Below are 24,241 nucleotides of genomic sequence, written 5' to 3'. Positions count from 1 at the left end.
TGCCTTTATTACAGGTGGTGCAATGGCTAAATACTTGTCACCATTGTGATAGGTAATAGATTCCTGCCCAATAATCAGGGCACCACCTAAGGGCTGGGGAACTGCACACAACAAACACTTTCCAGATTAATAAAGCCTTTATATGGACTGTGCACCGTATGCAACACAATCCACCAATGATTGTTTAGAATATAAGGAGTTTCTTTTTCAAATTAGGTTCACTGTACATTAATTTGCAGCAAGTCAAGGATCTCATTTTGGAGGGCCTCATTAGGGCTTCATAAGAATCATTTAACCCTTTGGCTGAAAGTGAATATGGATCGATGTTTTACTATGGTCGGGTTGCAAATCCCGTTCCAAAATATTTTGACGATAAAATGATCCCCGAACCATGTTATCCGATAAACATCATTTGAATACAGAAATGCACGTTGGTCAAGATCTCATTTTTTTGCACTGCATCCTTCTTCACTCAGAACATCTACACACACACCCACCACCCACTCCTTTCCTCCCAGAACACCTCACTTCCAACCATCTCCCCTTCCTGAAATAATATTGCAATATTTGGCAACGTCCATGAAACAACAAAAAAAACAAACTTGATGACAACAAAAATTAGCAATCTTTCCATAAAAATTAGGAAACATTAAGTTACAAAAAGCATGTCAGAAGCCAAGAACAAGGAAATGGGGGTCCTGAACCCTGTTATTGGCATTACTTACCGGCAATAACCATGCAGGCCTCACTTTCCACGTTGTCTTGTTTCCAAGGGCCCTTGTTGAACTCTTTGTCACGTAGAGAGACTTCATGAGTCTTTACGTGTCGGCCTTGGGGGTCCTGCGGTAAAGTGATCATCAGGGGATTATTCACACTCATACAAGGGTGGAAGTCAAAGTAAAGTTCATTTCAAAGCAAACTTCAGCAACTGAAACCACGAATTGAGTCTCAGCAGTCCCGTTTTAAACCGTATAGTTCTTGTCAATTTGATTTATTTGGCAGGATGATGAAAAAGTTGCCTCTCGGTTCTGCAAACCAAACCAGTTCAACAGACTATACACTGTACAGTTTAATCCATTCTCCTCAAGCTGCACAAACGGACTGTCCAAAAAAGCTCAATGCTACATGGCTAAACTTGTTGCGATATCAAAGCATCACAAATTTGAGATTCTTCTGCACACACGTGGGCATGGTCACGTGACATCGGTCACACAGACTGTTCTATGGTTTGTCACTAAAAAACCCCAAAAACGATTACCATCAAATCGCCTCGGAATTTAAATTTGCAATGTGAAACGATGCAATTGTATTGAAATAAGTCCAATGGCAAAATAAATTTGTTGGTAAAAGACTGGTCTGATCTATCTCTATCTCTCTATCTCTCTCTCGTGCAGCCTGTGGCTGCTGGTTGCATCATTGTCGGGATGCGTCTATGCCACTGATGCAGTGTCCCCCTTACCAGTACACTGGTACTCATTTTTCCAACCTCGGAAGGATGACAGGCTGAGTCAACCTCCTGGTGTATTTTAATTCAGCGGCCAAAGGGGCTTGAACTGAGGACCCTAGGATCCCAAGCCGCCACTCCAACCCCAAAGCCAACACCAGGCTTGACTGGTCTGATAAAAATGTGAAATCCAATATTACATGACTCAACTATAAATATTCCCAGGATGACATTTCTGAATCTTCAGTCATGATTAGGAAACATTGACATTTGCTCCAAGAAAAGTAGAACTTCTTTGGACAAAAATGAGGACCAACAAAAGGAGGGTGAACAGACTGCAGATTTAGGAATCACATTTTGACCTCCACCACCAAAGGTGGGAGGAGGTTATGTTTTCACACCTCTCTGTTTGTTTGTTACATTCAAAAATGGAAGATTTTTCAAGTATATTGGTCAGTCGATTTTGTTATTCTGTCTGTTTGTTTGTCTGTCTGTCGCCTACAGGTCACAAAATTAAACCAATCTTCACGAAACTTCACCACATGGTAGAGTTTGTCACAAGGAAGAAGCCTATTGTTTGAGGTCAACAAAGGCCAAAGGTCAACAAATTTATCAAATTTCTAAAATCCTCAATTTTCATCCAATTGATGAGAAATTTGAACAGGATTTTCAAATAAGCTCACTGAATTCAACCACCAATTATTTGAGGTCAAAATTGGCCAAACGGTCAACATAGGAAAAAGTTCAAGAACTATAAAGTGGTGTTTCTAAAATCCTCAATTTTCATCCGATTGACGAGAAATTTGAAGAGGAGTTGCATATTTGGTCACTGAATTCAACCACCAATTCTTTTTGAGGTCAAATTTGTTTTATGGATTTTGCAAGTATCGTGCTCTGCATGATGTCGTCGTCTTGTATGTCTGTCTGTTTGTTTGTGTGTGCAGGATATCTCAAGAAGTTGTGGATGGATCCAGATTAAATTTTGTGGACAGGTTGGGTGTGTGACAAGAACAAACTGATTACATTTTGGTGAAGATCTGGATCTGGATCTGATAATTTTTTTAGTGATTCTTCACAATTGAGAGATATGCTATATATCGTGTTTGTGCCTGATACGTCAAAAAGTTGGACGGATTCGGATGAAACTTGATGGACAGATTGGTTGTGTGGCAAGGACGAAATGTTTCGATTTTGGTGAAGATATAAATCCGGATCTGGATACGAGAATTATTGAATTGTAAAAGTGATTCTTCACCATTGAGAGATGGGGCCAAAAACTATATAGTAATGGAAGGCATGATGTTTCAAAAATGTTATGGGCCCGATATGTTCTCGTGGATCAAGCAATGTGTGGCGGAGGTATGCGCTCTACCGAGTGCCCTTCTAGTTCTTTATGGCTTCAGCAAATTAAAAACGTATCTGTCCATTAAGACAGTAACTCACAAATATTACATCAACTCTGTTCTCTGTGATCAATTCTGTGAGTTCTCTATTTATGCCTCTGCAATGCTTTGCTGTTCTCCTCTTCCATGCACATCAAAACAAAATCAACATATTGTCACATTTCCAGCCCCTGGCCACAACTGGTAACAATGAGTTGGGTGAGAAGCTGAAAAATGCCAAAGTAGACGCTTTGCAGATGACCAGCTTAATTCCAATATATAGGCAATTGCATGCCCTATTCCAAGCGTGGGCTAACCCAACACTGTAATTAGGATTTTACCATGACTTGGATCCCCAAAGAAAAGCCATTGTCGCCAAAACGAATGACTCGTGAGTGGCGGATTGTGGAGCAGACATGCACAGTCTTAAAAAAAAAAAAAATTATTAAATGGAAAGAACGTGGGCACGAGAAATACCAATGGACAGATCCAGCACATGAAGACAGAAGGTCAAGGACAATAATTAGCAAATAAATAAAAACTTAAACAAGCCGGGAGGCGACGATGGTTCACGAGCGGTATTTGACGATGTAAATTGTTTCAGAAGTCAAGGATGAGACAATGTGATAATTTTTGACCAAGTTATAAAAATGATCAACATGATGTGGTACGGGTGACGGGTTATGAGCTGCAAAATGTCGAAAACCCGGTTTCGTTCAACAACTTTCAAAATTTGACCTTTGCATCACCTTTAAAGGTCACAAAACAATAAATGACCATTTTTGCAGCCATTTTTCCCTGCTGTGCAGGGGTTGGCTTTTTCTTGAGGCAATGTTTTATGGCCAGATGCCCTTCCTGACGCCAACTCTGGTCACCCCTTACGACACACAGGGATATGGTACACCTATTCTAACCGGGGCATACACCGGGACCAGTACACTGGTACTCATTTCGCCGACCTCGGAAGGATGACAGGCTGAGTCAACTCCCTGGTGTGAATTCAGCAGCCAACGGGGCTTGAACTCAGGACACTGGGATTGCAAGCCACCACCCTAACCATGAAGCCAACACCAGGCTCGGTCACAAAACAATGCTGTGGGCATTAAAATAAGGAAACAGGATACGTGCTATAGCTTATTGGAGTTAGTTCGTCGAAGGAGGTGGAAAACCAAGTTCGATTCCCACAACTTTGAAAATTTGACCTTTGTGGCCTTTAAAGGTCAAAGGTCAAGGATTATGACCTTTGGTGCAAAACTTCCTCTGGAACATTCCAGGAACAATATAACGTCATATAGGCTATATGGCATTTCACACTCCTCAGATTATCCATACTTTGATGAAATCAGCGTAAAAACAAACTTGAAGGGGGCGCCACGGGCAAGGTGTTTGAGATAGAGCAAAATGGTTTCAAGACTTTAGGTGGGGAATGACCTCAATATTATGCATAAAAAAATAATGTCATCCTCGCTCTCAAAGTTTGGGCGTTATGATTTTTACGTCAAAATTCGCAATTTTCTAAGTTTTTGACCTTGTGACCTTGACACAAAAATGAAAAAAAAAATCAGACAACAACAAGTTTTAGATAATTAATTTTGCTATTCAAATACCGAATAACCCATTCCATTCAGTCAATTCCCTCGGAGAATATAGATTTTTAATCCGACTACCCCCTAAAAATGGCTATTTTTGGGCGTGGCTCCGCCCACAGTGGGCGTAGCACGCCCTCATCCAGGAAAACACAACCCGACATTGAAATCGAACACATAACCAAGTTTCATCAAGATCAGATCAAAGTGCATGGAGTTATGCTCTGGACAGACAGACACACAGACACAGAGACATAACAAATATAGTGGTCACTGGCTGGTGCTCATGAACCAAAAAACAAAAATTACAAGTAGGCGTGGCTCCGCCCACAATGGGCGTGGGACGCCCATCGCCAGGAAGACAAAACTAGGCATTAATATCAACATCATATTCAAGTTTCATCCAAATCGGATCGCATCCCACAAGGTTGTGCTCTGGACAGACAGACAGACACAGACATCCATACAGACACACAGACATAACAAATATAGTGGTCACTCTGGCTGGCGATCGTGAACCAATAACAATAAAAATTACCCTAAAAGCCACCCACCCACATACACACACACAAAACAGGAGAGGATTATAAAAATTCTTAAATGTCCTCGAAGGAATAACATGGAGAGGAAAGCAAAACATCCCCGACAGAAGAACAGAGCGCTGACACCAACAGATGTCCCCGGCAAAACAGGAAGAATGCCACAGCTCAGGTCCCCAAAATAGTTCCCCTTTCCCGCCTCCCAGCGTCTCTTCCCTCCTCATGTGAATCGGGTGATATATTTATGCCACAGGTGCAATCAGGACAAGGGTCACGGCTCCAGATAATTGTGTCACCACTTCTCGCCAGCAGGTCTGGCCAATAGCATGTCACATTCTTGCAGCAGTGGGATGGTACTCCCAAGGACACTATCCCAAGTGCGCCAACACCGGAGGGAGGGGGGGAGGGAGAGGGAGCGGCTCTCGCCACCGGTTCAAACAAGACAGACAGATGAAGTGATACCCTGAACCGAACTAACTTCTCTACTACACACAACATGTTCCAAAGGCATACAAAAATAGGATGACTTGAGCTAACACATTGTCATTGTTAAAGATAAAAATGAACTCTCCCACCTGAGCATACAGTATATGGTCTATGATAAAGCCTTACACTTTATTGACTGGTTTGTACCCCTAAATCATCACGCACTGACACGCGTTGTAATAGTTGCGCATCACCTTCGGGTCGGGACTGATGAAGGCATCCATCTTATAGGAAATTAGAACAAGGCAGTCCCTAAACCCCAAACCTCCAATCATCTACAAGTTGAACCATGCAGTGTGGGATGACTCCATTGAAAAATATTGAATGGGGCAGAATGCTCTTCCAAAAATTCCACAAAAATACAAAACTATTTAAAACAAGGACAAATGTGTCCAAGAGCAGCGTCCTAAAGGTTTTGTCAGCTTAAAAAAAAAACAAAAAAAAAAAACACCACAACAACAACAACAACAACTTCCGATATTTTGTCACGTGCCTTGATTAAGCCAATAGCGAGACCAGTCATAGTGTATTTACATATTTACGAAATATAGTGTATTTACGAATTTACAATACATTAAATGGAATAATCTTTAAATAGTAACATGAACTTTTCGAAACTTTAAAGCAAATGTCCGAATATATTTAAAAGGTCATGATAGATGCTCTCAAAAGGCACCCTCAATGCGAGGATGTGTACAAGTGCTTAGTATTTAAGGAGACCCGGATCGTGTATATAAAAGAGCCGAGTCCGAATAGAAAGGTTTTTTTCTTCACAAGAAGAAGAAGAATAACAATGCTGAGCATTCTTAGAGCAGCGTTCGCTACGCGAGACACTGCTAAAAATCTTTTCATTTTATTTCACAGAAGCAGTGTGAAAGACTTTTCCATGAACCTTGATTGAGGGAGAAAAAACACAACGAATAAAGATGTTGTTTAAGGAGGGACAAACAAGAAAATAAGGACATGATCTCAAATCTCACCTGGTATACAAAGCAGATAGTGGGGACCTGACAGCCATATAGAAACTTCACATCAATGACGATGAGTTCCTCAAGGCGAATGTTAAATGCCTTAAGCTCCCGGTTGTCCCGATCCAGAGGAATAACCTTGAAAAGCCCATCGTAGAGACGCAGTCCAATCATGCGGCATTCCGGGTCAATTATTCCAATGATACCCGTCTCTGAGGGCCGGCCGATGCGGTCCTGTATACAGTCAGGCAGGGATATAAATTCAATATTCAATTTTACAAGGTACAAAGCTATATCATTGGTAAAACAATTATACGATTTCAAAAATAGTGCAACAAATCTCGTTAAGTGAGGACGTGAGAGGACAATGTATTTTGAATTGGGGATGGATATCATTGCTAATGACTGAAAAATTGAGAAACATTCTTCTGGACTACACAAGCCAATACCAACAGCATTGCACCAGTTGTTTCCATTATGAATAAACTATTACCAAATTATTTTCCCTCTTCAAAACATTTCAAAGGGAGAAATAACTTTTGTTCCAAAGGCATCAGGAAACCCACCCAACATTGGGAAAAATGTGTCGAGCCAGACTCTACATTGAAAAGGACTGTTTTTTTTCTTAACTTTGATTTATTCAAATAGCTCTGCTGCCATGAAACATATGGAACGTGGATTGGATTTATTAATTCAAAACCAGCTATTGCCAAAACTTCGAGTGAACACAATTCTTCTCAGCCCATCCGTCAGTGTCAGCCTTCAATCTCATGTCATTTCTGCTCTTTCACAATGCTTCGTGCTTCAAACTAAAGGTATTGGTGACAAATAAATCAATTTCAGCTGCAAAGCACTGTGTGTAGTGCATTCCTCCACCAGGCTGAACAGTTTACATTTTGTATCCCACTGACAGGCCGGATCTGCATTCGGACATTAACTAAAATCTAATCGGCTTGTTCTTGTCACCTACCCAACTCATCCACTAAGTTTTGTCACAATCCATCCACAACTTTTTGATACATCTTGCTGTGTATCACTTTTTGACCCCATCTCTTGAAATGGTGAAGTAACACTGAAAAAAATTCTCATATCTGGATCTGGACCTTCAGCAAAATTAATTAAATTTGCCCTTCTCAGACACCGAACCTGCCCACCAAGTTTCATCCAAATCCGTCCATAACTATTTTGATATGCTGCTTACAAACACAGACAGACAGGAGTGAAAACATAACCTCCAACCACCTTCAGTGGCAGAGGGAATAAAGGAACCACTGGAAAACAGTATTAAGAATACCAAAAAAAAAAAAAACAGATTGAATTTTGACTCCACACCACCTTTATGATTTTTTCTTTGCGCACTACATAATGATAACAATTTCTTTAAAACAAGTGGGCAGAACTTTTCAGACTCGGAGGGCCATAACGGCCATTGTTAAACTTACTGGGGGCTCGTTATGTGCATAGTGACGTATTAACAATTTAAACATTGCATATACAGATATGCAGGGTTGTTGAAAAGTTTTTGAATCGGAGGTAATTTAATTTATTTTGAAAAGGAGCTAACTTCTAAAATAAGGCGGGAGGTCGAGCGGACGCATAGGCCTCCAATGAAGTCGAGGGAAGGAGCCCTGGTAGGGGGACCCAGCAGGTGAAGTGCCGCTGAAGCACCTGCATTTTAAGGAGGAAAAAAAAGAACTTTTTGGTCTCAATTTGGCTTTAAATTTACCCGATTTATCACATATACCACAGTGTCCATCAAGTCCGAATGCAACTTTGAACTTTTTATCACCATTGATGTACATATGATTGAAACAAACGATAAATGGCATATGAAAGCATAATTCATAAAGGTTTTAATGAAGTACAGTTCAAATATTTAGGTTTAAACATAAGTCATTCGATCCAATTTAGCATCTTCTTGAAAACATTCTCCAGTTGTTGCCGAGTCATTCATGAACTATATTTGTTACAATAGCCTGGAGTTCATCAAAAGAATGTGGTTTTGATGAGTAAACAGTTTTACATAGCCCCATAAAATAAAGTCCAATAGGGAGAAGTCTGGCGAATGAGATGGCCAAGTAATTGGTCCACAACTCCCGATCCACTTACCTGGGAAGACATCATTCAAGAACCGTCGCACATTTGAAGCTTCGTGGCAACGAACCTAATCTTGTTGGTACAAGGTGATTGGCAGGGCTCAACATTATTGGGTGCCCAAGGCACATACTTTATGTGCCGGGCACCCACATTTCACAAGTGGTTGGGTTTTGGAACCCTGGTCAGGGACCCGAAAGTTGCATAATGAACCACAATTTTGGCACCAAATGTATGATCACCATGATCGGAACGACAAGGTTTTTGAAATCCAGTGATGTAAACACAATCACAGGTTCACATAGTTCTCTCATTATGGTTTTGCACAGTTTTCTGGTCAAGCTTATTTATTCAAAACATGAAAATGAGCTTTTGGGGTATTTCATGGATGACAGGGTTGAAAATGAAGCATGCCAGCAGAAGGCACCTGCAAATATTTTGTGGGCCATTGGTTAAGAGGTAAATTATTAAACTCATAACAGTGGAATGAAACATTTCTTAAAGTAAAGGGAGATATTAAATACACAATTATATTGATGAATACAAATGACAAGGATCCCCCCCCCCCCAAACACCCCTTTAGAATAAAGTGCATCCAAATAAGGCCAGGTTAGATCAATTAAGATAAATCAGAGGAATGAGTCAGAAAAGACTCTCTCAATTTGGCTTTGCACCTGCAAAAAGACCAAATGTGGAGAGTGGGGCAGAAAGTGGAGGGGAGAGTGTTCCTGATACATCAGGACACGTTGAGGAGGAGGGGGGGGAGTCAGTGGTCCCTCGTGTTCAGCCTGCACAACAGTGAGCTTGGCTGGTACCTCTACCAGTAACGTTACGGTCACGGGGTCCGAGTGTGGGAGTTCCCATCCCAAGAAGCAGAGTGAATATGAGAAGATATGGGAAAGAGATAAAGTTCTAGGTAGCATGGAAGGACAAATTACAGTGGCTCGAATACGACGCAGAGAAAGATAAAATGTTCCGTGACGTATGTCAGACCTATCCAGCACTAGTGGATAAATCAAGGGTTTTCTTCAATGGGTCAACGGACTTCAGGAGAAGCAATGTACAAAAGCACAATGACTCAAAATATCACCGTGAATGCGCCATTGAGAAGACACTTGTGATCAGTATGAGGGCGGTGTACTTCTAATATCGTGATGATAAACTTCAATCTGAATAAATATCTTCCTGTTCTTTCATAAGTGAGCATTTTCTGAATCATTACATTAATGAAAGGATGGTTGATGTGTTTGGGACTATTCAGTGATCAGTGTATGCATAAATATACATTTTTTTCAAACTTTAATTTTCTTCTTTTTCTTCAACAGCGTTATTAGCCCACTTCAAGTGGGGTCGCTGACACGGAACCTGCTCCACCATTTTGGTCGATCGGATACCCATTCTTTATCCACTTCCCCACAATCACTCAATCTCCTCTTTCGGTCTGTCCTGACACCTCCTTCCAGGTGGTTTCATTCTCATTATCATTCTACCCAAACACTCCATATCGCTTCTCCTCACATGCCCAGACAATCTCAATCTCCCTCCATGTAACTTTTTGAATGCTTCAACCACCATCACACAGTTCTTCTGAGGTATTCGTTCCTCACATGGTCTACTCGCATTACATCACACAACCATCTCAGCATCTTCATCTCAGACACATCAAATCTTTGCTCCAACTTTCGAATCATCAGCAATGTCTTCATGCCAGACAACAGTGCTGACCTCCCTCCCATTCTGTACACCTTTAACTTCAATCGCATTGGCATCTTTCTATCTCAAAGCATTCCTGAAAAATTATTCCAGTTCCTCCATCCTACCCAATTCCTGATGGCCATCTCCCCTTCCAACACACCATCCTGCTGGACTACTGACCACAGGTACTTAAACTTCTGCACCTCCTTGACCTTTTCCCTTGCATTTCCTTTGACATTTACACTACTCACTGTACATCTCATGTACTCTGTCTTTGACCGACTAATTCTCGAGCCCCGCTCTTCCAATGCCTTCCTCCATTCTTCCAATTTAAATTCTGCCTCTCCGTTACTTTCAGCACACAATACTATGTCAACTGCAAACAACATGCTCAATGGTGCCTGTGTTCTCACATCAGCTGTCAGAGCATCCATCAGAATAACATACAAATATGGGCTCAATGCAGAGCCTTGATGTACCTTGACCTTGACCAATAATCTATCCATCACTCCAACAATGCTCCTCACTTGTGTAGAACACCCATTAGAACATATCCTGGATCAGCATCACTTACTCTCTGGCATGTATATCTCTCTCAAACAGTTGCACAACTCTTGTCATAGCACTCCATCATAGGCCTTTTCCAAATCAATAAACACCAAATGTAGATCTTTCTGTCCTTCTCTACACTTTTCAACCATCCAAGGGCAGAAATCATGTCTAGAGTGCTCCTGCGAGGCTTAAATCCAAATTGCTCTTCTCCGACCATCACTACCTCCCTCAATAATTTTTTCCTCGATCTTCATTGTGTGCGACATCAGTTTGATGCTTCTGTAGTTGTTGCACGCTTGCACATCTCCTTTGTGCTTGTAAATCGGGACCAATATACTTTCCTCTCATTCGGCATTTCTTCATAAATGTTCCTGAACAGCTGTTTTTCAAACTTGGGATATCATGGAAAATAAGTTTTACACTTGTCCGTTTTTTTGTCAGGCACAAAAACTTGAGAATTTTGTCCCTTACCTACCCCCACCCCACCAACCAAAAAATAAATAAAATAAAATAAAATAAAATAAATCAGAACTATAAACAAGCTGAATACCATGAATGACACCGACGTTGCATGAAAGCCGATTACTAAATGATGTTGATAATACTTACATCGCCGATTACCAAACATAACAAGATGGCGACTATGCACGACCCCCACCCCTTGTATGTCATGACGTCGATTTCTTCGATAAAATAAATGTAGATACAAATTCCTGTCAACTTGACTACACAATGTAAGGTGACATTGCAGTTCAAGATGACAAACACAAATCTATCCATATCTTAACGAAGACACGTCCTTTGTGCGTGACTGTTTAAACGGTGAAGACGGATTGACCACGTGCCTGGGCGTGGCCTAACTGTATGATTGACAGGAGCTCTGAAGTGCTCGAGCTGTGATTAGTTACCGATCTCGTGGACGGTCTGACGCTTCGGCGACAGACGACGCTTCTGCAGACATCGGGTACAATGTTGTTTGTCGGTCCTTTGAAGTAAATTGCTACAATCAGAAAAGACCAATCACAGCAATGACGTAAATGTGAGGAGGATGAGGAAAAGAAAACAATTTGAAAAACCCCTCCTGTTGTCAGTCAAATGTCGGGGTAAAAAAAAAAAAAAGTGCCAAAAAAAAATTCCAAAAGAAAAATTGAAAGAATTTCTGCAGTTCCAGAACCAAATGTGGTAATTGAGGTAGTCGATTTTCCCACATATGTTGAAATTGCCTCATCCGAAAATGTCAACTCGTCAAGAGACCCAGGGGAGTTAGGGATTAAACAACAGGAACAACAACATTAACATCAACAAAACTCGATGAATTGTGCTTACAGATGCTATTTCCAGTTTCCATCATGCAAACATCAAAAGCTATGAAAGCTCTAAGTTGCAGCACAAGGACTTTAGGGAAACCCTGTATTTTAATCCACAAACTAACAAAATCCTAGAGTTGTGGAGTGCCTTCAAGACCACCATCCTTGATGTTGCCGGTGGATGTAATGGAATTCACCGGAGGGCAAAGAAGAATTTTATCTCTCGAGGGATACTGGATACCATTGAGCAGAGTCGAGGGCCAGGCTTAATGGCACAGCTGAGCTGTTAAGGGATCTGAGGAATAAAACTGTACGTGCGCCAAGGGTGGACATGGAGGCCAATGTGCAAGGAACCTGTAAGGGCGTAGAACATCACCTGTGGTTAAGTGATTCTCGTCCTGCTTACGGGGGTATTTGTACATTGTGTTCCTCAAAGCCCTTACCTTGGTGTAATATAGTTAGAGAAAATGGTGATGGCTCTTGACAGAGGAGTCCGAAATGAAGGCCTGCTGGGCCAGTTACTTTGAGCATCTGTACCAGGCTGATCCACCAGCTGTAGAGTTGGTTGTCAGGGATGATACGATCCCTATTTCTGACCCTCAAATCAACTGTGGTCCACCTTTGTTTGTGGAAATACAGGCTGCGGTGAACTGGTTGAAATGGGGTAAAGCTCCTGGGATATGTGGTATCTATGCTGAACTTTAAGGCTGGTGGATGCTGTACTCATGTTGTTGCATGCATTTCTGTACTCTGCCTGGAACACAGGCATCATCCCAACGGACTGGAAGAGGGGCCTTCTTGCCCCTCTCTGTAAAGGGAAGGGTTATTGCCAGGACTGCAACAACTACTGAGGGGTGATGCTGCTCTCAGTGCCAGGTAAGGTCTTTGCTCAGACAATTCTTGATGGGATTCACCACCATCTGCATGAGCACCAGTATCCAGAGCAGTCAGGATTTACACCAAAGAGGTCAACGATTGAACGTATCCTTGCTCTTCCGGTCCTCAGTGAACGCAGACGAGAGTTTCAGCAGGGGATGCTTGCAGCCTATGTTGATCTCTGTAAAGCGTTTGATTCAGTGGATCGGAATGCCGTCTGGAGGATTCTTGGTCTTCTTGGGGTGCCACCAAAACTTATCGATCTGATGTCTGAAGTATACTCTGGTACTGAGAGTGCTGTGAGATGTGGTGGTGCCATCTCTGACTTATTTCCAGTTGTTACTGGAGTTTGTCAGGGGTGTGCACTGGCCTCCATACTTTTCAGCACTTCCATGGACAAGATTCTGGGGAGGATGTTGGAGAGATCAAGCTGCGGTGCATCGTTTGGGAATGTTAAGATGTCTGACCTTAATTTTGCAGATGATGCAGTCATCTTTGCTGAGACTGGATATCCTTTTGTGGGCCCACAAGGTGCTGAATGAGGAGTCGGAGCCATTGGGATTACGGGTTTCCTCGGTCAAAAGAAGACACAGGCTTTCAATGACATCTTGGATGCTGCTATCCTGTCTGTACCTGTTTGTGGTGAGGATGTTGAGGTCGTGGAGAGATTTACTTACATTGGCAGTGATATTAATGTCTCTGCTGGCTGTGAGCCAAAGGTCAATAGTCGTCTGGGTTGGGCCTGGGGAGTCATGGATTCACTGGATCATGGGGTGTGGCACTGCCGGTACCTGTGCAGGACAAAGAAAGCCCGAGTCTTCATATCCTTGGTGCTTCCAGTCTTGCTCTACAGATGTGAGACTTGGACTCTGACCAGGGATCTGAGATGGAGACTCAATTCCTTTGGAACCAGGTCTCTTTGGAAAATCCTACGCTGTCGCGAGTTGGACTTCGAGTCCAACGAGCGGTTGCTGAGGGAGACTCAAATGAGATTTGTTACCTGCACAGTCTGTGAGCATCAGCTGCAGCTGCATGGACATGTGGCTCATTTTTCTGCACACCAGATTCTCTGAGCGATGGAGTCTCGAGAGTGGAGGAGGCCAATGGGCTAGAACGTGCATCGTGGTTCCAGCAGGTTGATCAGCATCTTGAGGAGATGGGGATGGGCCAGGTACCTACCGGTGGCCTCTGGAGTAAGAAAGAGGCATCTAGAGTACCGGCTGAAAATAGATGCAGCGACGCACTCCTCTGGCGCATGCTCCCATACCTTACCTGTATTTAACCAACTTGAGGTAATGAAAATGATCACAACACATGCTTTTTTTTTTTTTCACTCACACATGTAAGGAAATTAATTCTAACATAATATAGTTCGTAAATGACCATGATAATAACAATGATCGAGGTAAACCTGTTCCACAAGTATGTATATAATGTGTCGTGGCAGGTTACCAAATGTTCTTGCTCGATTGCATAATAAGTAGTATTTGATTGCTTTATTTTACCAGATTAGAGAAGTTAAAAAAATATCTTCCTGTCTCCGGACAGTGTAGTTCGGAGTTAAAAGTGTAGGAGCCGCAGCTCACACAGTTCATCGCGCATTGCGTTCATCCAAGCCCATCCCTCGGAGCACTGCAGTTAAAGCAGAGAGTAGTAGGCTCTTGACAGAGGAGTCTGAAGTGAAGGCCCGCTGGGCCGGTTACTTTGAGCGGTTGTACCAGGCTGATCCCCCAGCTGTCGAGTTGGACGTCAAGGGTGTTACAATCCCTGTTGCAGACCTTCGAATCAACTGTGGTCCACCTTCGCTTGTGGAAACACGGGCTGCGGTGAACCAGTTGAAACGGGGCAAAGCTGCAGGGATCTGTGGCATCCATGCTGAACTTCTCAAGGCTGGTGGAAATGCTGCACTCGTGTCGTTGCATGCATTTTTGTGCTCTGCCTGGAACACAGGCATCATCCCAGCTGGTTGGAAGAGGGACCTTGTTGTTCCTCTCTGGAAAGGGAAGGGTGATCGCCAAGACTGCAACAACTACCGAGGGGTGACGCTGCTCTCAGTGGCGGGCAAGGTCTTTGCTCGGATAATTCTTGATAGGGTTCGCCACCATCTGCTTGAGCACCAGCGTCCAGAGCAGTCAGGCTTTACACCAAAGAGGTCAACGATTGACCGTATCCTTGCTCTTCGTGTCGTCACTGAACGCAGACGAGAGTTTCGGCAGGGGCTGCTTGCAGCCTATGTTGATCTCTGTAAAGCATTTGATTCAGTGAATCGGGATGTCCTCTGGAGGATTCTTGGTCTTCGTGGGGTGCCACCAAAACTGATTGATCTGATGTCTGAACTCTACTCTGGTACTGAGAGTGTTGTGAAGTGTGGTGGCACAATCTCTGACTTATTTCCAGTTGTTACTGGAGTTCGTCAGGGATGTGTACTTGCCCCCACACTTTTCAGCACTTGTATGGACTGGATTTTAGGGAGGATGTCGGAGAGATCAAGCTGCGGTGCATCGTTTGGGAATGTCATGATCTCGGACCTTGATTTTGCAGATGATGCAGTAATCTTTGTGGAGACTTTAGATATCCTTTTGGGGGCCCTCGAGGTGCTGAATGAGGAGTCGGATCTGCTGGGATTACGGGTTTCTTGGGTCAAAACTAAGATCCAGGCTTTCGGTGACATCTTGGATGCTGCTGTCCTGTCTGTGTCTGTTTGTGGTGAGGATGATGATGTCATGGAGAGATTCACTTACCTTGGCAGTGATATTCATGTCTCTGCTGGCTGTGAGTCAGAGGTGAATAGACGTCTGGGTCGGGCCTGGGGAGTCATGGATTCACTGGATCATGGGGTGTGGCGCTGCCGGTACCTGTGCAGAAGGACGAAAGTCCGAGTCTTCAGGTCCTTGGTACTTTCAGTCTTGCTCTATGGATGCGAGACTTGGACTCTGACCAAGGATCTGAGACGGAGACTTAATTCCTTTGGTACCAGGTCTCTTCGGAGAATCCTTGGCTATCGCTGGTCGGATTTTGCGTCCAACGAGCGGTTGCTGAGAGAGACACGGATGAGATTTGTTACCTGCATAGTCCGTGAGCGTCAGTTGTGGCTGTATGGACATGTGGCTCGTTTTCCTGACGCTGATCCTGCTCACCAGATTCTCTCAGCGAGGGAGTCTCATGAGTGGAGGAGGCCAGTGGGCCGACCACGTGCCTCTTGGTTGCAGCAGGTTGACCATCATCTCAAGGAGATGGGGATGGGCCTGGAATCTGCCTGGGGGATGGCCAGACGGAGGCCCCTGGAGTACCGGCGGAAAGTGGACGCAGTGACGCGCTGTTCTGACACATGCTCCCATATCTGACCTGACCCACACAGCAAGCATTGTGAGACAGCAAGCAATGCATTTTGTTGTCAAGGAGACCATATCACTTGTTACCCACAGATTCGGCAGGAACATGGAATTTGGCAAGGGTGCTGGAGATCACAGAAAATAAAATTGGAAATTTAATCTCCAGTGGACATCACCTATCAAATAGTTTATAGTTGGACTGAGAATCGACACCAGACAATACAGCTCAGAGAAAATTGCGCTCTCTCTCCACTGTCATGTCAGACAAATAAACAAATGCCATTTTCTGTCTGTTTGAAACATCAATCACGCCAAAACTACTGTGCCAATTGCCACCAAACTTGGCAGATGGATGAAGTTCGACCTCGTGGTGAACATGGGCTACGTGATTTCATCTGTAGTCACTGGGGTTCATGAGTGAAGGTCAACGAAAACCTTTTATGCAAATGTGTATTATGCAGCGCCACCCGGTAGAGGTGGCAGAGGCGGTTGCTGTCAAAGTGATCTGCAAGTCGTCCTTTTTCGCAATGATAATCATGCCGGTGAAGCCCTCCTAAGATCTTCCCAAGCCCATTGCAGCAAAGGGCTCGAAGAAAGCTACTTCCAAGTTGACATGAAGGTCCGTCAGGAAACGGAACACTCGCAGAAGGGAAAGCTACACCATTTACACCAATAAGGTTCTCAGACAAGTGCAACCGGATACGGGTGTTTCTTCCAACATGATGAGCATCATGAAACCGTTCTTGAATGACATACTTGAGCGCATCGTGTCCGAGACATCTTACAATAAGCGCTCCACCATCACATCGCGGGAAATCCAGAGAGCAGTGCACTTGCTCCTTCCCGGGGAGTTGGCCAAGCACGCTGTGTCCGAAGGCACAAAAGGCCGTGACCAAGTACACCAGCTGCAAGTACTCTCGGACTTGCAATGCACATTTCTCAGGTCAATCCCTCGTGGTGGTTGCATTTTTGCACTGTACATGTCCCCAGAGTGGGAAGTCCCAAAGCCAACCTCCACAAAACAGGGGAGGCAGGGGAAGGGGGGGAGGCAGGGGAAGGGGGGGAGGCAGGGGAAGGGGGAGGGTGGGAGGAGGGAGGAGGCAGGGGAAGGGTGTGGGATAAGGGAGGGGAATTGATGGCAGGAGGAAGGAGAAGGGGTGGGAGGAGGGACCCAGAGTTGCCTGACAATGCCGGGCACCCCAGCTCGTACCTAATAAGTTGGTGACCGTAAGACTACAATTTTCAGTTAAGGAAGTTTATTATTAGCCGAATATATATATATATATATATATATATATATATATATATATATATATATATATATATATATATATATATATATATATATATTTATATATATATATATATATATATATATATATCGATTTGTTTCTGAATGTCATTTTATTATTACATTGCAAATGAGTTGATTCTTCACTATCCCCCCTACCCTGTCTGAATCAAAATAGATTTCTTAAAGTGCATTGGAGCAAGCAGGTGCAGTACTTGTGGGCACATGATCAGTAGAAATAATTGTCAGAAAAAAAACAAAGCTTTTAATTATAAAAGAGATTGAGCATTTCACACCATTCATAACACTGACATGCACAAACACCCACACAAAAAAAAACAAACCAAAAACACACACACGCACGCACACACTGGGAGGGCTCGGTTCCACCTTCTAACCAATGACACACAGACACACACCCTCTGTAGTCAATATTTTCATATTTGTAATATGAACAGGCTGGAGCTTCACCTGGTGTCTGATCTTAATTTTGTGTGATGCAAAGTAAATTCAAAGGCAGGTGCAAGCTTAAACTTGATCGTACAAAGAAAATAATCCTTATACACATTTTGATAATTTATGTGTTGTGCAACAAAATAAAATCAAGTGCACAACAGGCCAAGGTATATTAACAGCATAAACCAAGTCCATAGAGACACAATGATCATTAAAATCATTTCTGAAACAAAGCAAAAAATGAATTAAACAAGCAACTGCGTTTCAAAAAGATTGATACAACTTTGACTTCCTGCCCTTTCTTTGTTTTTTGACCTATACTGTTTTCCTTTTTGGGGCTTGGTCATGTTATCGTGGCATTTGTTCCCTGGGATTTTGAGCTCGGTAGCTCAACTGTGCCATTAATAGTGAAGCAGAAGACAAAAGTGGTGGCTCTGTGGTATGAGACAATTATATGCAGACACCCGGCAGAGGTTCAGCTAGCAATATGACCTCAGAGCACGTGATGGAGCCACAAATTGTGCCATTCAACGTATTGTGAAACATTTTGAGCACAAGGGTGCAGTGCACAACCAGAGCAAGGGCAACAGTGGCAGGCCAGCATCAGTAACCAAGAGCCAAGCCAACATTGACGCCATGTGGGATTCTGCAGTTGACAGTCCCAAGATGTCCCACCGCCGGTGCTCCTGGGAGCTAGGCATCAAACCAACATCACTCTGGCGTATCCTCACGAAGGAACTGACGCTTTTCACATACATCATCTCTATTTGGCAAAAACTGAGTCAAGATGACATGAGAAGGAGACTTGATATGTGCAATTGGCCCAGTGACAGGATGGAGTCGTACCCAAACTGGATCAGCCTGATCTGGTTCAGTGATGAAGCCCATTTCCACTTGAATGGTGCTATCAACAACCACAACATTTTCTGGGGGACAGAATCACCTGAGGAGATCACTGGAAGGTATCTGAAAGGTATCAATGGTGAGCGCTACTGGGCCGTGCTCCAGAAGTTCCATCATGATCCAGCCCAAAAGGTCACCCCAATCCAGCTCAGCATGACCTGGTTTATGTAGGATGGTGCATTCCTACATACAGCTGGTGACACAATCACTTTCCTGCAGCAGCTCTTCAGAAACCACCTCGTTGCCCTGAGTACTGCTCATGACTGGGCACCCCATAGCCCAGACTTGAACCCTCTGGACTACTGGCTATGGGGGGCTGACAAGGGCTCTGTCTGCACCAACCACCTTGCCACACTGGATGATCTGAAGCAGGAGGTGTCAGACTTCCACCAGGCAGTGCCACATGAGACCTACAGGAAAGTTGGACAGAACTTTGGATCAATGCCTGTCTGAACCACGGACGGGCACACATCAAGAACGCCAATTACAACTATTTTGCATAAATGCCAATTTCAGACATTGTGCTCTCACTCACTCTAGCAGTGGCTTACTGCAATAGCAATCAGTGATAGAAAATACCATGTCATAAGCTTTCAAGAAATGCTTGGTTTACGTTGCTGAGGTTTCTGTTTCTTTGTAAATAAACATTGAAAGTTGCATCACTCTTTTTGAAAGACCTTGTATATTTAGTGCATTTGGTAAGAGATTATGGTTGTGAATGTGTCCTTATCTTGTGAATATGTGCAAGCAAATACTGTGTCGATAATTTAACATCGCAAAATTTCATCTTAGGTTTAAAAAAAACATAGAGAAAAAAAAATAGTGGAAAATGAATTTCTAGTGAAAATGTTTCTTCAAGCTCACACCACAACCTGCACATTCCCATGTGCTCTGGTGACAATGTCAACTTTATCGCCATCTTGTTTGTATTCCAGGATGCAGGCATTGTACTTTGCTGTCAGAATGAAGAGAAGATCTTTGGCTTCTCCCTAAGAAACAAAGGGATACTTTACAAACACATCCGCAAGAAATTTTAGAAGTCAAAATTAATGGTTTGAAGTATAATTTTTTTTTTTTTTTAAATCAACAACTGGCCAACAATGAGCTGCTTACATTCTCACACCAAATAATGTTTGTTGAATGCTTTCAGATCATCATAACTGAGTTTCCAGGCAAGAAATAAAAACGCTAAAGTAAACCAATGGAGTGTGTGCGTATAATACATGTACAGATAACAAGTCTCATTCAAAGGACTCAACGGGTGGCATTAACAAAATAATGCATTCTCTCTGGAGTCCATGAAAAATGAATCGATTATGTTTCGGGGACAAGGACCGAGTTCTATATGTCGGAGTCCATAAAATCTTACGCACGTATATTATGGGTATCAGAACGTATAAAGACGTGCCAATACAAATCACCAAACTTTCAGCATCCAAACGATAAATGGTATTCAGGCTACAAAGACAGCCAGATTAGAAAGAGGTAAAGAGTATTCAAAAAATAAAAAATGTTCCTGCAAAGTAGTTATGAATGACAGACTTCACCCGATATTTATTTACTTTTTATATTAAGCCTTCTCCTCTAGGATAAGGGGAAGGGTTATAGCTGTTGTGGGGTTTGTTTGTACAATTAGCATCCCCAATTTTTAATGGTACATCAGAATTTCTGAGACCCATAGGAGGACTAAACCAACATTTATGTTTTTCTCCCTTTTTATGCCAATTTTCGAGCTGCATCTCAGAGCCGGCTGGGACTTTCACTGATATTGTTACGGCTGTGGAAATTCGCAATACACCATAAAGGTCCCCAGCTCAGTTATGACGCTAAGTTTATGTGCAGATAGGTCCCCACCGTTGTTTAAAGGGTTTTTCTTCGTGTTCACTGGCCTGCGACCCTTTGCGATAGCAGTTTTTCTTTCGCTATCGTTATTTTGGCCCGACAGAGCACGCTACGACCCTTTCCACCGCAAAAAACCGTCCGGAAACGTCGAGCGAAGGCCCAGTGAAAAGAACTGGGATGACGCGGAAGCTTTCCCGCCGTTTTTGCGCCGCCACGGCTGGCACGAGAAGCTCGCTCGCGATTGCTGGACACGGGGCGTGAGGCGGTCGGAGTGAGGGCACGCCCATTTTCTCTCAAAGCTTCTCAAAGGGAGGCGGAGCCTAAAATGGGGAGGAGCGAAGGGCGGAGCCCCACGCTATAAAAGGAGGACCGCACGCGGGCTCCCGCTTCTCTCTTGGTGGTCGGGGTCGAGCTCTCTTCTCTTGGCGGTTCGGGCAGCTCGTGTTCAGTTCAGTTTGTGGTGGCTGCTCGTCGAGCTCGCAGCTCGTGTTCAGTTCAGTTCGTGGTGGCTGCTCGTCGAGCTCGCAGCTCGTGTTCAGTTCAGTTCGTGGTGGCTGCTCGTCGAGCTCGCAGCTCGTGTTCAGTTCAGTTTGTGGTGGTTCTTCTCCTTCGAGCAGCTAGTTCGTGAGCTCGGGCTTCTTCTTTTCTTGGGACACGGACGGGAGGCGCCCCTTTGCCAGCTCGGGCGCGCAAGCCTGCGCACACGAGAGGAGAGTGCCGGAGAGAGCTCGCCGACCGTCGCACCACGAGGGTGCGGGTAACCAGCGTCGGTCTCGTGGGCCCATTCGGTCATAAAGGTTTACGAACCCCGTCTACCCCCTTGCCTATGAGGGGGTCATTTCTTTTGTTCTGTGTGAATGATGTGGTGCCATGTCTGTAAGTAGAACCTGTTTAAGTGACTGTACACTAAGCATATTCGGTGGTATTGCTTTTGTTTTCATGCTTTTTCTGTATATTGCATGACTGCCTTGGCTGTACAAATAAATGTGTTTTGTTTGAATGTATCCTATTCGTCGTGTCCTATTTCCCCTTTGAAAGTGCCATCTTGCATCGTGGAATGAGTAGTGGGTTTTGAACACCCGAGTAAAGAAGAATCACTGAACCATCGAGGTCGGCGATAACACCGCTCGGTTATCCCTGTAGCACGGAACGAACCGCTTAAGCGGTTCGTGTCCTAAGCCGCCCTGCGGCATGGTGCAACCCCTCGGTAGGTTACCCGCGTGGGTATTTAGGTGTATCGACATTCGGTGATTCACCCTATTTCGCGCGGGTAGAATGCGGACTGGGTTGTGGTGAGGTTAAACCCCCACCCATGACTGGCTCCTGGCGGTAGTTCCAAGGAGGGTCACGACTGAATTGTCCGTCCGATGGGCGACGCGGCTGCTATTGGAGTTACGCAGCCGATCGCACGCCAGGTGGGCCAGAATTCGTAACAATATTTTGCATCAATCATGAGAATGGAAAGTACGTGGCGTCGACATGATTTTTGACCTTCACCTTATTAAGGTCATGACCAATTAGACATTTTAACATTTTTCACCATCACTTGACTAAGGTTTGGCGAATCAGGAAAAAAAAAAACACATTTCCCCTCTCTAGACAGCCTAGACCTGAGAGCAAGGCGCATTTATGCTAAATGTACATCATACCCCTCCGGGTTAAAGGTCAACATCAAATGGTGGTCTGAAAAAACCACATAACGCATTTTTTGCCATTGCTAAATTTTGCCAATGCGGAATCTCAAAGACAGCTTGACCTTTCAAGATGCTCTTCCCTCATAAGTGTCCTGCACTGAAGTTGTGCAGCTGATATTTGATGATCATCCATGACTTGCTTTTTTCGTATTGTATGATCGAATTAACAAAAAACACCATTTTGATCATAACTTGAATAATTGTTCTCTGATTTTCACGATGTTGAGATCGAGGATAGACTGAAGATGGGGAAACATTTTCTTTTCCGAAATTTTGAGATCAAAGTCGTATGGCAGTCCGAAAAGAATATACATATGTATATGTACAGTATATATATCTTGTGAGTAAAAATGAGTTCAGTGGATATTATTCAAAAAAGTCACTTGCACCACTCGCCTTCGAGAGCAAACGTACCTGAGGACGGAAGAGCTCCATGACCGCCACTTTGCCGTACATACAAACTTCCTTGACAGGCCGAAGCCCTTCTGGTGTGACCACATAGATCTCCAAACGCGTGTTCTTCGCAATCAGCAAGTTCAGATCCTCTGCGTTGGTGAAGTGCCCTAGCATACAACAATGTGGGTCAATGCGTTTCCGATGAAAAGCTATTCAAAAATGTTCAAGTATTGTTTGCAACAAATTAACACCCTCAGCTGCTTTGCAACAAACATGCTTTCATTGCATAATGATGTTTACATCCAAAAGTAATCATAATAAGCAGACCTTATGAATGATGTACTCAAGATTGAAATTGCAAGTGCAATACAAGCCAAATCTATTGCTACCACATTTATAATTAGACAAATTAAGAGTATTGCTGGTAACATTTCGAAGCATACAATTTTCAGAAAGACAAGAATCATTGGGAGAAAAAAAGAAAACCAGTGAACATAGTAGTTCCAAAGGCGGGTCAAAGAACAGGTTGCTCGCTTCCAAAATGATGTCATCGAAAGATCAAGGGGTTGAGATAGATTTGGTTGAGAGGGAAGCTTTGAGAGGGAGGAGAGACGATGAGAGCAGGCACGACAAAGGTGCAGAAGGGTGATGAAGGAGGTGGGGAGAGAGGAAGGATGAGACTTGGTTAAGGTATGGTGAAGAAGGAAGCAGGCAGGGGGAGGTACAAGATTTGAGGGGTTGGGAAGAGAGGAGGGGGGGGATGCGCTGAGAGGTAGGAAGGAGCATGTTTGTGGTGATGAGTATACTGATTGAGAGAGCGAGATATCTGTTAGGTTAGAATGGAGCCCACAGATGTTAGAACACCACACACTTTGGGACACCAGAGGAGGAGCTGATACTAAAGCAGAAGATAGTGAAGAGGTGCTTTGAGCAGAAGTAGGATGAGGGGCAATATGGGAGGGGTAAGGAGAGGGAATAACAATTGAGGGGTTAGGATAAGGTAGATTTAAGAAGGTGGGGTGAATTGGCACTGAAGTTGGAAACAAGGGATGATTGATGGAACACGAACTTGCATTGCAAACTGGGAGTTTTAAAATTCTGAAGTCAGATATGCGATTAAAGACATTACACAAGGGATGTAATAAAGGAGAATTAAGAGAATGAAGAAATGAAACGTTGTAACAGTTGGATTTTTAAGACACAGGATGAAGGAAAAGGTCAAATTGAAAACAGCCTTTTGAAGAAGAATAGTCATGAATTGTGATACAATCCCGAGAACCACACGTGTGAAAGAGGAAATTGCAACATTTAAAGGGACCGTTTTTTTGTATCTTTTGATAAAGATTACATAAGATTAGGAAAAGGAAAGGTTGAAGAAAAATTGTGAAGGTGTATGGT

General features: G+C 43.6%; 1 protein-coding gene and 1 pseudogene across 3 annotated transcripts in view; one reads left to right on the top strand and one right to left on the bottom strand.

The window, feature by feature from the left end:
* DDB1 (damage specific DNA binding protein 1) overlaps positions 1 to 24,241 on the bottom strand; it is a 162,026-nt gene that overhangs the window by 133,241 nt on the left and 4,544 nt on the right. For all 3 annotated transcript variants that reach the window (XM_085894874.1, XM_085894868.1, XM_085894883.1), the window contains exons 2-6: positions 22,862 to 23,010; positions 19,784 to 19,900; positions 6,418 to 6,639; positions 726 to 840; positions 4 to 101 (exon numbers count right to left, since the gene is read on the bottom strand). In XM_085894874.1, the coding sequence (XP_085751000.1) occupies positions 4 to 101; positions 726 to 840; positions 6,418 to 6,639; positions 19,784 to 19,900; positions 22,862 to 23,010 (701 nt within the window). The remainder of the gene's footprint in view (positions 1 to 3; positions 102 to 725; positions 841 to 6,417; positions 6,640 to 19,783; positions 19,901 to 22,861; positions 23,011 to 24,241) is intronic.
* Positions 16,798 to 19,480, top strand: LOC147035173 (histone H2B 1/2-like; annotated as a pseudogene).

The sequence above is a fragment of the Eptatretus burgeri genome, chromosome 1 (assembly GCF_056783735.1).
Source record: "Eptatretus burgeri isolate ZD-2024b chromosome 1, Ebu_testis_v1, whole genome shotgun sequence".
In the NCBI taxonomy this organism is placed as follows: Eukaryota; Metazoa; Chordata; class Myxini; order Myxiniformes; family Myxinidae; genus Eptatretus; species Eptatretus burgeri.
The sequence above is the reverse complement of the archived record's forward strand: the minus strand, read 5'-3'. Positions and strand labels throughout refer to the sequence as shown.